This window comes from Actinia tenebrosa, unplaced genomic scaffold (assembly GCF_029948245.1).
Source record: "Actinia tenebrosa isolate PJP-AT-01 unplaced genomic scaffold, QUT_ActTen_1.0 PGA_scaffold6__47_contigs__length_16458017, whole genome shotgun sequence".
Lineage (NCBI taxonomy): Eukaryota > Metazoa > Cnidaria > Anthozoa > Actiniaria > Actiniidae > Actinia > Actinia tenebrosa.
In genome coordinates this window covers 10,916,748-10,932,353 of record NW_028292583.1, presented here as the reverse complement: position 1 = coordinate 10,932,353, position 15,606 = coordinate 10,916,748, and the positions used below count along the sequence as shown (strand labels likewise).

The window sequence follows — 15,606 nt, the reverse complement described above, 5'->3', positions numbered from 1 at the left end:
CTTTATGAATGGTCTTTTCAACTGGTTTTATATACCTTGTAATATTTCAAAAATGCCCAGAACTTTTCAAGACCATAGAGATTCCCTAAGAAATTGAAGAGAATTAAACCACAATTAGATTAATGAGATATGAGGGAGAATTAGTACTCAAAAACTGGAGCAACAACAACAATCAACAACAAAACAAATATAAGTACCAAAAACAAATCGTTTCTAACCTTGATCATGGTCTCGCATAGTCTCAGTTTGGAAATCCTTAAAAACCTCCGGTCGGAATTTTTTCTCAAGTCCATAGCTGTAGAATCTAAACAGACACTCTAAACCATACCTGGGGAAAGAAATGACAAAAAGAGTTGATTAGGTATGTTTGATTTAAGCTGGTCTTAGTCAAAGAAACTGAAAAGCTTAGGGTAGCAAAGATACATGTTAATAAAGTTTATTTGGTGTGTTGTTCTCTTCCTTGCTACGATGGTTTTTCTCCAGGTTCTCTCGTTTTCCTCCTTCCTCAAAAATCAACATACAAGTTGAAAGTTTTGTACTTCAAACATTAAATGTAGTGGAAGTGAGTGTGGAGAGTGTCATTTTAATTAAATGTTAGCCTCTGGCTAGGGAGACTCAGCAACGACTTCCCATATCATGGCGTAAAATATAAAGATCTACAGTATTTATCATTTATTTTTATGAGAAGCACTTACCGGTATCCAGCTGCAGCATCTTCTAGTGCCAGTTGTTTGAATTCCTCATACATTTTTCTATGATAGATAACAAAAATAACACATTATAAAAATACTACTCCACCTTGTTCATGACATCACAGAAGAACCTTATAATAGACTTACTTGTTGAAATTGTTTCTAAGGAAAAATGACCAGAAGCGGAACAGTGTATTGAGCTCTTGCGATTGTCCTATGCCAAGTTTTTTTCTTTCTAAGAAAATAGATATATTATATATAGACATATATGAATGAAAGTGATCTGAACTGAATTACAGTATTATCATCCTAAGATAAGCAACTGAAACGCAGGTTTACTCCTGAATGAATGTACAGTATATTGTTAGAGGATTTACCTTTTAAGCACTTTTGATGAAATTTGGAATAAATTTGTTGTTGGAAGCCACTATCTTTGAGTAATCTATGAGATGGATGCTCAAAGTGTGGTATAGACTGAGGAGTTGATCCAAAACTACCAACTAATGCAGATGTGCTTCCTGGAGGAACATCTGAGGATTCAGACACGCTAGTACTGCAAATTGGAGAAAAACAAAAGAAGACCATCTAGAATTAACTGCAAGCAATAACTTTTGATTTTCCAATATGTCAATGTTGAAGGTTCGTTTCATTTTCACAGGCTAGTTTGGGCTTATGTTTGTGAGTTTGCAAGTTGATTAGCTAGTTTCCAACACTATTATGCACTTCTCAACATACTAAAGAATTGGTGGCATGCATCCCTTTGAGAAATGAGAACAAAGGAATAAAAGCCATGACCTACATATTGGTTGACATGAAAAAACATGACAATACCAAATCTTTTGTGAAAGTCACCCCAACAATATGCCAACTACAAGTAAAATCACAGACTGCCACAACTATGGTAAGTATTGTGAAAAGGTGACACATCAAAATTAATTCCATAAATGATAAGTTAATTTGATGCACACTCACCTTCTTGGTGGATAGTCTTTTGTTCCCATAACCCAACCAACATGAGACTCAACAGGAGGATTTGGGCTATACTTTGTCTTTCTCTTATGTGGCCCCTATGAGAAATCATTCACAAAAATTTACCATACATTTATTTTAATCACTACTTCATTACTTCTGAATGAAAGATAATATAATCTACAAAGATAAGATACTAATTTAGTAGTTAACTAGAAACAAGATAATGAGAAGTTGAAACATTCTTTATACAAAAAGTTGAAACATTCCTTTGTATTAATGACAATATTGACCATGTCAATCACTGAATCCACTGATCACCATAATAAGATTATGCAACTACAACGTGATGTATATACTGTGTGCTCAGTACCACTTATAGTAGTTACCTGGTTTAATTTTTCTTTGCTAAATGCAGGGAAAAATCTTGGAGCTGCTTTTGCATCCTTGCGCTTAGGTGTGCGAGAACCTTGCCGTCTAGTATGTTGAAGATGAGATGGTGATTCAGGTACTGATGTTGGTAGAGATCTTGATAATGGCTCCGTTGGCAGAGTATTAGAGCGTGGCCTGAACACTTCAGCATTTGGTGATAGCGATACATGTGGGACAGTATGGATGTTAGAGGTTTTGCCAGCTTTGTCTATTTCAGTTAGAGACCTTGGTCTTGCTGCTTCCAGGGCATCTTTTTTCGAGTTGAACTGGTCTTGACTAATGATATCTACTCTTTTCCAGGAAGAAGTAAGTTCAATCTAGAAATTTCATTTTAGCAAAATTTGAGCATTTCAATTTAAAAGGAGTATCACCCTCATGAAATAAAGCTGCTATAAAATGTAACAGATATGTTTTAAACCCACTAGCAAAACCTTGCTAGTAAGTTTTGTTCTCATTAGCAAAAATTTCAAAGTCACTAGCGATCGGACGCTGTGAATAACAAGTTTTACTTGATGCAGGTTCTAAACTTTTCAGTCCTTCAATTTCTGGACTGTGGTCATACTCGCAAAACTTAGCTAGTTAAATTTCTTGTCACTCGCTAAATACAAAATTTCACCCACATTTTGTGAGTTTGCAAGGGTTAATTTCGTGCCCTGGAGCTATTCCTGTATTCCTTGTAACACTTGCATATGGTATTAAACTTTCTTACCTTTCTATTAAGATAACAAAAATCACCATCATCCCACAGATCCTAGGAATATAACAAAAATAAAATTAATATAATACCAAAACAGAATTTGAAAATTTTGGGCACCTAATTTTAGAGTTGGAACTGGATGATGCACCCCATGGTACAAAGTGATAGCTAGCCAATTGATATCAGATATCCTAAATAACACTAGTATGCTTGACTTGTGAAATTTTTTGAAGAAATATTGTCTCTCTCAGCTACAATTTGAAGAACTTCATTAATTCCTCAGCAGATTGGATTTTACTTTTATCCTGCATTAAGAATTTGATATGGTTATACCTGTTCATAGTAGAAGAGCCCATCGTTGATAACAGCAGACAGCTCATGTGTTAGCTTTGAACGTGGTACAAAGTCTCCTGTTCTATCATGCTTTTTGGGCGGTGGAGTTTGGGTAAGTATCATGATCTTATGAATATCTTGGTCATCAAGATCATCATCAGAGTCATCATCCCTACAATAGCATCAGGTTTGATGTTATTTTATGATGTTCAAATCAAAAATTAGTAATAATAATCCTGGAAGCTCATGCTCTGCAAAAATCAATATCCCTATTAAATTTGATCTCAGGAGACAATCTCAATATGGTGTACTCTTTTCTCACTATAATGCAAATAAATTGTTCTTTTTTAAATTCTATATTTCATATTTGTGTACAAAATCTCACCAGTAAGTTGATGACAAAGAAGGCTTAAGTCCCTGGGTTTCCAGCTCCTCGTCAAACTTGAAGTCCAGCTCTTCTTGATCGTTGCTGTCAAATTCTGAAGTCTGTTTAGGTGTTGATGGCTTTTTTCTTTTCACTTCTTTCCATTCATCTTCTTTTGATTTTATTACAGCTAATATAAGGAACAAGAGAAAATTTGAAGCCATTAGCGTGTTTCTCCAAAAAGAATGAAAATTTAGGATTTTTTTGTTTAGTTTTATAAAAGGTTTTTACTACTAAGGAATGGTTGTAAATGAACCAGGGAATAAGGAGGTGAGTGGGGGTTAAAAATAAGATCAAAAGGCTTAAAAAGGGTATTCTACATTATTATATAAGGGTATTACATAATTCAATTTAGTTTTGACTTTTTCACTAGTTTGTAGGAAGCTCCTAGAATGAAGTCATTAAATTAGATATTAGACTAATACACATTAGTAGACCTTAATTCCATTGTTTCTTTTGTGTCTATTTGACTATTACATGTTGACTAGTAATTTTTATTTCACGGTTTAAAAGCCCTCACTCTAATCCATTTATTACTATTTATTATTATTATTAATTTTCCATGTGCAACTCCTCATGACCCTCATCAAACTAGATGAATGCTGTTTTTGGAAAAATCTTTTTTTTTATAAGCCAGACATTTTAACCTCCCTTTTGCTAGGTGAAAAAGAAACACAGCCAGTCCAGTTCCTTGTCACTCACGTTTTTTAGGTTCTGGTTCACTAGAAACAACTTGTGGTGTTTCTTGGGCTTGTTCTACTTTCTGTTCTGCTACACCTTCTTCCTTGGTGACAGTTTCTTCGGCCTGTGGTATGGAGGTCTCTTCAAAATCGTTTTCAAACTCCATCGAGACATCAACTACCTCTTGATTGGGAATGTTTTGAAAATTCATAGTCTGGTCGTAAAATTCTGCATTTGAAAAATTAACAATGTTATTTAGAAGGCAAAAAGGTTTATCAGGCAGACTGATGTCTTATTTTTCTTAGTATTACATGTCAGTTTACTATCATCATAAATTTCTCCCCCTCCCCCTCCCCCTCCATACTAAATTTCTGGTTTACATTTTATGTACTAGTTTGGACTAAAGTCAACAATGTCTTGAATACAGATGTACACTTAAAGCCAACTAACCTGTTGTATAGCTTGGTTGCACAATATATGTAGATGCATTTTTCACTGAAACAAAGTACAACATGCAATTAAGCTACTGTTTCGGTTTTGGATAACATTGTCCAATCGAAGTTAGAATAATAATATCCCTATAGAAGTGAAAAATAAATCAAAACAAAACCAGCTGCCAACTTGAGTTTTGACAGTAAGATAATTTGCTATAGGTTTTCAAGTACATTAGAGTACAAACATTAAGAGTAAGCAATACTTAATTGCACAATTTAGCATTAAATATCATTGATTATAGATCAGAATGCAATAAATTTACCACAATTTAACACTATATTTGGGTTGCACCCTTTGAGTGTTTTACTATGTTAGACTTGTTCATTTGTGTTAAGACTTTACACCTTTACTAGTAAAGGACTATTGAAATGCGGCTGAATAGACTTTTTTTAGCTTTATTGTTTATTGTCACATTTTTGACCATGTGATGACATTCTTGATTCTTTCAATGTTAAAATTCTCAAGGAAATGTCATGCCATCTGAAATGGGGAGTTTGCATAAGAAGCTAAAAAAGTCTTTTGGATTGCAGGTCTAATGTCTAGCTGTCAAATGCATAACAATAGGTTCCAAGTAATTACCTGTTAGAGGTGAATTTGGTGGGAGAGGCCAGACTGATGGATTTTCCTTTTTCCTCATTTTACCTTCTACTGTTTCTACTACTTCACTATCTTTCATTGCCTTTATAAAAATGAAATATCAATGAGAATCAATAATTGTTTTTTTTTTTTTTTGAAAGTGTTATTTGTAAGAAAAGATAAATATACTTGTAAGCACAAACATGGATTGTAAGCTTTTATCTGTGAAGAGAAGAAAACCTAGGATTTAAGAGTGGTGTATCGTAGTTGCATGAAGTGCACTTCTCTCCAACCTGAGATCTCAGGTTCAATTATTGGTTTGATTCACCATCACATGCAAGAAGAGATTGTTAGTTCTCTCCCTTGATTTGAGGGTCTTTCTCAGTGTTCTCTGGTTTTCCTCCCTCCTCAAAATCTAACAAGCTAAATTCAAATTTTATTTGTGAATTAGCTGTGCCATGACTTTAATTTGTGCCCTGAGGCTGTTTCAGGGTTCAATCTTGTAGTTAGACTTGTCTTGACTTTGATGAGCTCAGAGGTTGTTCATGGTATTGATAAAATTTGAAGTTTTGACTACCTCAATACCTCAATAACATATACCTACCTCTTGAATCTGATTAGGATCCTGTGTAAGTGCCTGCACTCTGTAGAAGCTAGCAATCAAAGCAATTGGGATGAAGCCATCATCATCCATCTAAATCATAAAAAATAAGACAATGTTAAACCTTTCCATAATTAATGATGAGATAAATACTTATGAGAACTAATGTTACTATTTCTGTTTACCAAACTGATAGAGAGAAACTCATCATTACTAATTTCCAACATAAATATAACTGCAGAAAAGATCAATGGGTTTAGACAATCTGATAGCTACTACAGTTCTGACTAATCTACTAATTTATTAGCTTCAGAGTCAAATTTTACCTGTTTTCTCAAGAAGAAATCTTTGCGTAGATTCTCTTCACTAAAGTAGTATTCACTAGAGAAACAAAGACATAATCAATTACACTAATTCACATATTTGTATTTAAACTTTTATTGCATTTTATTAAGCAGAAAAAAGGCTTTCTTTATTAGAAAAAAAACTTGTCTGATGTTAAAAAATCGGATACACAGTAAAACACAGTAAATCAAAGCTAAAATTAATTTAAAAATAAATTATTGGACAGCAAGCAAGCTAGATGCAAATGAAAGAAAAATAGATGAAGCAATTCTTTCTATGATTTAATACATGCCTGTGTAATAAGAAACTTTAAGACAAACATAGATTGAAGCAAAAATACTAAGATACAATAATATTGCTTACATTTGTTTTCTGATGAATTCCAGCAATGTGATTTCATCGACAGCAGAGGGGGCATAAGTTTGTGACTGGGTGTCTTGTGTATTGTAATAATAGGTCATTCCATATGGTGTTTGCCCACTGTTCTGATTCTGCTGGCTCTGAAAGTATGTTGTGCCATCGAAAAACTGGTAACTGCCGCTACCGTACTGGTAACCCTGATTGTACTGGAATGGTCGTTGATGGTCTAGAAAAAAAATTGACAGATGCCTTTTCAAACTTTTATCAAACTCTCAGGAAACATTCACAGTTCAACATTACTTGTAGGTGCAGTAGTAAAAATAACAACCGGTTATCCAAAGTCTGCTCAGAATTGGAACTTGACCAGTCAAATGTTTGCCTTACCAGACATTTTCATTAATAATGTTCAGCCAGAAACATCAAATGGCCAGTCATTATGACTGGTTACTGACCAAGCATTATTTTTATCACTGAGGTAGGGAAACACTGCTGGCATAGCAACGGGAGCGCTCGCCTCTCATCAATGCGACCTGAGTTTGAGTCCCGCCAGGTTTGGTGTTGTATACGAGTAGAGTTGTTTGTTGGTTCTCTCCTGTGCTTCGAGGGTTTTCCGGGTTCTCCGGTTTTCCTCCCTCCGCAAAAATCAACTCCTAAATTCCAATTTGATCAGGGAATGAGGGCCACATATTTGTTGGCCACTGGCTATTAAGTGAGTGCTACCCTTGTGAAAAAAGGACATTATTATGTTTTGATAAAATAATGGTTTAAATATGGTGAAGAGAATATAATAGAGGGAAAACCCAAACACCTCTTAGCAGCTTAAAGAGCTTCAAGTTTATAATTCTTATGACCAATCAGTGAAACAAAAGACTTACCTCTTGGAGATCTTTGTCTTCCGCCTCTACCTCTTCCTCTGGTACCTCCTCTTCCACCTCTCCCTCCACGAGTGCTTGACCTGCTCTCTGTTGAGGATGTTGTGGAGCCAAACCTGTTGTTTGGGGACTTGTAGCCTTTGTTAGGAGGTCCATCATCTGGAGATTTCTTTCCACCAGTGCCATTTGTTGACTGGCCTTCACCACTGTATTCTGACCCATCTAGACTGAGCGGTACCCATTTTGGACGAGGCCCTGAATTACCTTATGAACATTTAAAATTAAAAAATTAAAAACACAAGAATTTTCAATTATCAAACTTCTGGGATCATTCCTTAACAGACTTAATTACTCTTTTCCCATTTCTGATCATGTCACTCCCCTAAGTATTAATTCTTTATCAGAAATCTGTGAATAGATAGACATGTTACTATGTGGACACACTAACCGGAACCACTTGAATATAACTGACCAATCTGATAACAGCAAACTAGACAGAAATTGAACTGATAACAGTGGTATCCAATTGGATTATCATGTTCTCATGCTCTTATTATAGTGATGCGCTATCTGATTAACTGGTTAAAAATATTGAACCAAATGTTGCAATATGATTGGTTAATGGTCCTAATTTATCAAAGTGGTCCAGGTTGGAGTATCTGTACACTAATATTTGTGAGATCATAAATGAGAATATACATGGATAATGCAATGTAATTTTTTTCTTTAAATGTTTGCAGATTAATGTCCTCAAAGATAAAGCAACCACTTTTTATAAAATTATTTATACTTATTTTAACATACTATCTTGAACTTATCTGTCAATTATTGCTCAATGAAAATTAATATGTAGGGCCTATTTCTGAGTTTATTATTGGAGAATATTATGATCTTCGTTTTTTTGCCAGCTTGATATCTGATGCGCTCTTAAGGCTAGCGGTCCAATATACTAATGTGGGGCGGCCTATTGTTATGCAGGGCCCACATGCATGTCCATTGTATGGATCTTAGCAGTTCTCAACGATCCTCGTTGACTAGGTTTAACGATGATTTTAAATCAAATCAAAATTATATTTCAAAAATTTATAATAAGCAAAGATATTTTTTATATATAGTATTTTCCTGATAGCCAATTGTATATCCTACAAGTATTGTAAACTATATATATCATCATTAGAAAACTCATTAATAATTCATGAAGAAAACACAATAGAAATCATGACCATGAAGGTGATTTTAAATCGGATAAAGATTCGTCTTCATTTGCATAAACTTTAACTTGGATTTTCTCTATCAAACTTGGTTCATTTCGTAAAAAATCGGTACACAATGAGAACAAACATCATAAGTTTTCTAAGCCGTTCAATAATCTCGCAGATCATGTTTTATCGGGTCTAAAACCACTCGGCTGCGCCTCGTGTTTTATACCCGATAAAACACTCCTGCTCGTTTATTAAACATTACTTAGCAAATTTTCTGTTTATTCTTTTTACTTTTACTTTTCTGTTTATTCTTTTTGATTTTAAATTTTCTATATTTAAACGCATGGATAAATTCAATCTATTGTCGATAATATCATTTGCCAATGGATATAAATTTATTCTGTTGTCAATAAATATCAGTTGTCAACAAATATTAAATAGCAATAAATAGTCATAAAGTGTAGTTTTTATTCTATTATTAGTATATTATATATTTAGACATAATCACAGACAGCAGATAACAGTCATAAAAAAAGTACTACAGCTATAACTCAAGTTAAATATAGAGCTGTTAGGTTGTGATGTACTTCAGGTCCAACTGCACAACAAAACTGCCAAAATAAAGCAAAAAATGTTCTTTCACCTGCAGCAATTTTGAACAACAATTTCTGTCATGGAGAAAATGTAAAAAATCTTCACACAAGCTGTTTTCCCAAACAATTAAAAGCTTAAGATTCCACAAATGCACCGATCTTGTTGACATTATAAGAACAAATGTGATTCTTCAGAGTTCTAGTCAATTACATTTAGACAATCTTTAAATAGACTCATTTATCTGGGATCCATCTTGCTCTTTTTTTAACACTATAACAAATTCCAATAAAAATAGCTTAACAAAGTTATAGATTTGAAACAAAGGAATTCATTTTAAAAGCATCATTTAAAACACATCAAGGAAAATTAAATAACATCTATTTGTATTACTTGATGTTAATACTTTGTACTTATTTATTATACAATTATTTGCTTCTGTAATAATATCTGTAATATAAGACTGACAAGAAATCTTTCTAAATTTTATCTTTAAACTCAGTGAATTTGTATGAAAATCCGAGTACGATATCTAAACTTTTTGGTGACCGTAACACAGTCCAAGCTAGTGCCGAAAAGGTGAATTAAATATTCATTTTTTGGTGAGAGTTATTTTGCCATTTTCATTGACGAATATACTAAAAAATCTAAAAAAAAATAAAAATTATTAAAATATATCACAAAATATATGGAAATTAATGCTCTGAATTTGAATCTTTTTCCTAAAATACTTTGGGAATGGATAATTTTTTTAATTCTGTAGCTCAGTTAATTTTGTAAAATAAAGATTCACTTGAAAAATATTATAATGTATATCAAATATAGATGTCTATTGCTATGAAATTAGATCTTTGATAGACAATTAATAGTCAAAAAAGACCAAAAAGGAAAACATCAAATATATTATGCACCTGCAGTTTTCTTTATTTTATATTATTCAAATTTCTTTAAATTGCTTTTGTATGTCTTTTCTTTATTTCTTTGTTAGTTATATTTTTAGCACTACTCTTGCACTGAAAAAAAATCACTTCATCGATTGCAGTAAAGATCACAGCAAGAGACAATAATTATTATGTATTAGAAATATCAAAGTTGTCTCTTGGGATGACATGAATATATGCATTTGAGAGTAGGACCCTCATCATAATATGATAGTTTTTTCCTTCCATTTTTCACCAAAACACCAAGAGTTTTAAAAAATGAGGTTCAAAAATCAGTTAGACTTTGAGCTACTTGGGATACTATACATCTGGGTAAACATCATGGTAGCTGAACTATCACCATATTTCATCCCACGACAGGTTGAACACTGAGCAACCTCGATTTTTTCACTTCTATGAATCAATAATTTAAACATGCATCATTGATTTTATATTCAAAGTCATTACAACGTAGATATACCACATGTATCTATATAGATCTCCAGATAACTTTAAAACGTGAAGCAATATTAAGACTGTTTAGCAATTCAGTTTTTGTCGAGATTCAATCAGTCAAATGGCCAAACTCTGTTTAACACGTCAGACTTTCCGAGAGGACTAAGTATCATACAAAGTTCTCGTCTTAAAAACTGTGGCAACTAAAAATTTACTTTTTTAGAATAATTAAATTCTTGAAAACCACGAACACATAAATAAGGACACATTAATGGCTGTTACTACTATGTAACTATATGTGGAAGAATATATACGAAAATCATCAAGAGTTACCAGTAACTAGAATATGGCGGTCGCTCACAACTTTCGTTCACTTAACTACCTTTCTTTTTCGGCGTTCCCTTATCACTTTTAACGACGACCTCTTCATCTGGTTTTTGTTCATTTTCGATGTTTTCTTTCTTTATAACAGGAGGCTGTTTTAGAGAAATTCAGTAGAATAAAGGAATAGTTAGTTTCAACGTATCGACAAAACACACAACATTTGAAGGTGGCTGTTGGGATCTTACTTTTGGTTCTTTTGGACCAGACGTGGCAAGCTCTCCTGGGGTAGGCCAGTTCGTTATGTCATTAAATTCACTTCCCTATACGTAAAAAAAACAAGATGTTTCAAAAGCACATTCGTTCCAATTCATTAACTTTACGAGCTTTACAGAGCAACGAAATTCACCTCACAAGTGCGTCCCTAAAGACGTACCTTAGCCTTGCGTTTCGTGGTAGTACTGGCCTTGGTTACTACTGGTTTCTCTGGCTCAGCTGTGATCATGTACAAATGAACATTCGGTCAAGAGCAGGGAATTTGATTATTCAATATCTAAGACTGTAAACAGATCTTACCTTTCTCTTCTGCTTGCTTCAAATGTCTAGTCCATGGATTAGTTGGAGGGGGAGGTGCGAGGGCGATGTTTTTGCCCTTTTGAGGTTTCTCCTTGGTGAGGGTCCTGTCCTCCCCAGTTTCTTGACCATCCTTTTCGGTCTCTTGGTGGTTCTCCTTGTTTGTACTGTTTAGTACAACATCCTGGGGCTCACTGACAGAAGATTCTTCCTTGGTAAAGTCAGTGTTGGGTTTAGAAACGCTTTCAACCTCAGTCATAATACTCGAAACGTGTGACTACGTCGTGTTCAGTCAAACTAACCCTTCCACAAGGAACCTTCTGCCGACTAACAAGCCTGAAAACCCAAACAGTTATCGTCGATGGCCTTTCAGTTTGTGTCTAGGAAGGTTTCTTGCAGCCTTCGACTGACTGTTAATCGAGTTTTACGTAAGAAAACACAGCTTTTGCTCACTACTTCGCCATGTGGTTTTATATTAGAAAGAGAGGTCTCTTCAGTGGCAAACTCGGCTACTTGACATGCGCAAGTTCATTATCGGCAAAACTTCGGAAGCCAATCAGAAGCCCCTTAGAACAATGTGTTTCCGAAGCATTCTCCGAAGCTGTTTAAACACGAGCCATCCAGCATGTTATTTAAAATTTACGCACATACTTCAGAAGAACAGGTGATATATTTTCATTTTTGTTTCTTTTGTTTATAATTTCTTAAAACCACCTACCGTAAATCTTTTCAATCGATTCCGGGAGTGTTCACACTTTGTGCACTGGAAGACTAAAATGTATATATAGAATCAATTATTTTGTCGAAGAAAGCATTTCTCAGATCTTTCTCCCACTTCATATTTTAACACAGGAAGCCCATAGAAGCTTTGAGTAACGAAAAAAAATTAAAAAAAAAAAAATAAATAAAAGCTAATATTTACTCACATGAAGTATTTTTTACGTCATCCTAGTTGTTTAGTAGTGATTTCGATCCCTTTTAGCGATTTAAAAAAAAAAAAAATTCTTTCCCCTCTATATAACAGAGAGGGGAAAGAGGTGAGGTCGGGTGTACTGAGTAATCACAGTCACTGCCAAAAGTCAACTTTGTTCCCCAGAAAACACCATAGAAGGCAACATAGAATGCAAGCACATGCACTTACATAGAGCAGTTTTCCAGCTACAACCGTGAAAAGCTTGCGGCATGAACGCGGTCGTTAGACTACATGGCAAGGCATACGCCAGACCAATCCGATTGCGAGAATATACTCTTTATCCAATTAAGTACCCAATTAAACACGGCACGAACACGGCGCGAACCGGCAAGTCACGACGATGCGCGTACTGGTACGCTAGACCAATCACATACGGCCTACGCGAGCACCGAATTTTTCACTCATTGCCTGATTTCAATTCGAGAGAGGCCGAGACCCGGCTAGATTTGCCAGTCTCATGCATGCACGCTAAAGGAAATGATTGTCATTCACAATAAAGAAGAAAGAGGTTAAGTAATGAGGAGATAAAGAAGATTATAGGGGTAATATAAGAAAAATGATTAGATATAGATCAGAATTCGTTCTGGGTTCGGGATCACATTATAATACGTATTTCTTTTGTGCACTATTTTTTTCTCAAATAACACTGCTGGTACAGCTCCATTGTCAACCATCATTCATTATTCCTCAGTTATTTTCCCTCGGCCTGAAATCATGCAATGCATGGGACTTCCGTCCGGAAAAATAATAGCTGGGTCCCAGCCTCTCTCGACTTGAAGTCAGGCAATACGACGACATGCACGGCTCTAAATGTGACGTCAGACGTCTTTTAAACTTCTTGCAGGAAAAATTCTAATTTTGTACAACTGATTTACCTGAAGTACACCCGCTGCCCCGCCTACTAAATTTCGACAAGAGAAAATGGAGTAGTTTATTTTCTCTTGATTTCAAAACAAACAGAAGTTGTGCATATTGGATAGCATACTCGCATTTCCCAGAAATATTCGATTGGTCAGTATCCGGCACCTATCGGCATTACGTACCTAATCGTAATATTTTATTTACTTCCCTATTTGCAGGTACATGTCAAAAACACCAGAACTACCGACACCAACTGAACACCACATATTCTTTCAAGAGGACTAATATTTTATTAAAATTCGCACGCACTCCTACTTTTTACCCTTTTGAAGATAACAATGATATGCTCGCTTGCCCTTGTACAGTTTCATGGAAACGGACTACAAGGCAGCGCAGATTTCGGTATATTCCCGCTCGAAAAACTCACGGTAAGTATGTGACTATGACTTTGGTATGGCCAATTTTTATGCAGGTTGATGTTCTTAGCCCGAGTATCAGGCCTTCCAGGGGCGGTGGCCTGGGGAGAGAAAGCTGGCCTCTCCTTTTCCCTTTCCTACTCCTCCCTCAACGAGCCTGATACTCGGTCTAAGATGTTGTCAATAATATCATCTCTAATAAATTGATAGATGACACAAGGATAAGTAGGGAATCTAAAGACAGACCTTTTTGTCTGCTGTAACGTAATTGTTCCTTCTTACACCCTTAGATGCGAAATTTTGTTGTATATTCTTTAAGCACTAAGACGCTAAATGCATTAGACTTTTTCATCATAATAGTCATAATACCGAGCCCTCCGCTTCCGTGATAAATATATATGTATATATTTTTTTGATAAAGGGCTAGCATACATGTGCTTAAGGCACAGACACACGCTGGAACATTGCGCGCAATGTTGTAGGCAATGTTGCTAAAGTAGGATCGTTTTCTACTTCAGCAGCATTGCGTGCAACAAATTGCGTTGCGCGTGACATGGCTCGAAACATCGGTTGCTTGCAATGTAATGTCGGCGTAACGTTGCACTGTGCGTCCGTACCTTAAGCCGTCGCTCTCTTCTCAATTTCTATAAAAATGTATAATCAGACGCGGACAAGCCCCGCTTTAGTTATATAAAAATATTTCCCTACCTATGACGATGCTTTATGCATGGACATTATAAGTTCAAGCTCAATTATGGCAGGTATCATTAAATCTAATTAATTTGTCAACGAATAGTAACAAATAATGTATTGACATATCAGTAGATCGAGAGAATTGTAACCAGTGTAGCAACTCCACTATATGCCCTCAGCATGCAAACCGCATACTGCAAGCCGTTACGCAGGCTAGTAAGCTTGCAGACAAGTTATTAATGGGTACTTTGGTTCCATGGATTTTGGCAGGCGTGCCTAGAAGCATAGTTAGCTATACTGGAAAATAAGTTATTCTTGAGCTGCCCGTGTGATTATCCGGCTTGGCATAAACGGCTACGAGTGCCATGAAGGCAAGCAGGCAAATATTACAAACTAAATTAAAATTAGACAATGGATATGATTCTGTGACCATAAATATTTCTTGAGAAACTAGTTATACTTGAGTGACGATTTTGGAGCGCTTTGGAGTTTGAAGGTTTGAAAAAGGGCACATGGCAGAAACACCTTGGGGCGTTGTGGCATTGGCTCTGGGGCCGGGGATATGCCATTAGAGTTGCCACACCATTGGGCGAATTCTTTCCATTAAGGCGATTAATATATGATTCGAGAAACTTTGGATCTCTTGGGAGTGAAGAATGTTATCATTGGTTCTGTTCGGCCTTTCATATGTACTGGACCGCGCTTTTCAAATAACAAACTAGGGTCATTGTTCACAGCTCTTTGGAGGCACCTGAATGAAAAAGAAAGACAGTTCAGCTGATTTTAGGGGATTGTTTAGTGCTGAGCTATGTGCTCAACTTTCCATGAGGTGCGGGAAGGATAGGTTTAATAATACAGTTGCATGAGCTTGACATTAGCCAATACCTCCCTTTTACAGTTCCATTCAGTGCGCATGATATAGTTCCTAGCCGAGCTGGAGTTACGCGCATAAGCGAAACTGTATTTTGCTATGTGCTGAAACCCACCTCGGCAGGAAATTAGCTTGGTCACTGAATGAACATCATGCACAGGGAAAAAAGAAAATCTGCTCAGATATGAATACCTGTAGGTAAACTCTGTAATATTCACTTATAGGTGCACCTGTAGTTTTCAGTTCTACTCA

The 15,606-nt window shown here is 35.5% G+C and overlaps 1 protein-coding gene across 1 annotated transcript in view; it reads right to left on the bottom strand.

Annotated features, from left to right (window-relative positions):
• The window catches only part of LOC116291868 (uncharacterized), a 30,309-nt gene that overhangs the window by 3,644 nt on the left and 11,059 nt on the right, over window positions 1-15,606 (bottom strand). The window contains exons 15-35 of the mRNA XM_089039381.1: window positions 11,544-11,817; window positions 11,404-11,462; window positions 11,216-11,290; window positions 11,029-11,122; window positions 7,481-7,741; window positions 6,609-6,831; window positions 6,227-6,281; window positions 5,904-5,993; window positions 5,303-5,402; window positions 4,679-4,723; window positions 4,250-4,456; window positions 3,509-3,677; window positions 3,124-3,295; window positions 2,803-2,844; window positions 2,051-2,410; window positions 1,665-1,759; window positions 1,070-1,245; window positions 840-927; window positions 696-752; window positions 219-328; window positions 36-85 (exon numbers count right to left, since the gene is read on the bottom strand). Coding sequence (XP_088895507.1) covers window positions 36-85; window positions 219-328; window positions 696-752; window positions 840-927; window positions 1,070-1,245; window positions 1,665-1,759; window positions 2,051-2,410; window positions 2,803-2,844; window positions 3,124-3,295; window positions 3,509-3,677; window positions 4,250-4,456; window positions 4,679-4,723; window positions 5,303-5,402; window positions 5,904-5,993; window positions 6,227-6,281; window positions 6,609-6,831; window positions 7,481-7,741; window positions 11,029-11,122; window positions 11,216-11,290; window positions 11,404-11,462; window positions 11,544-11,817 — 2,802 coding nt within the window. The remainder of the gene's footprint in view (window positions 1-35; window positions 86-218; window positions 329-695; window positions 753-839; window positions 928-1,069; window positions 1,246-1,664; window positions 1,760-2,050; window positions 2,411-2,802; window positions 2,845-3,123; window positions 3,296-3,508; window positions 3,678-4,249; window positions 4,457-4,678; window positions 4,724-5,302; window positions 5,403-5,903; window positions 5,994-6,226; window positions 6,282-6,608; window positions 6,832-7,480; window positions 7,742-11,028; window positions 11,123-11,215; window positions 11,291-11,403; window positions 11,463-11,543; window positions 11,818-15,606) is intronic.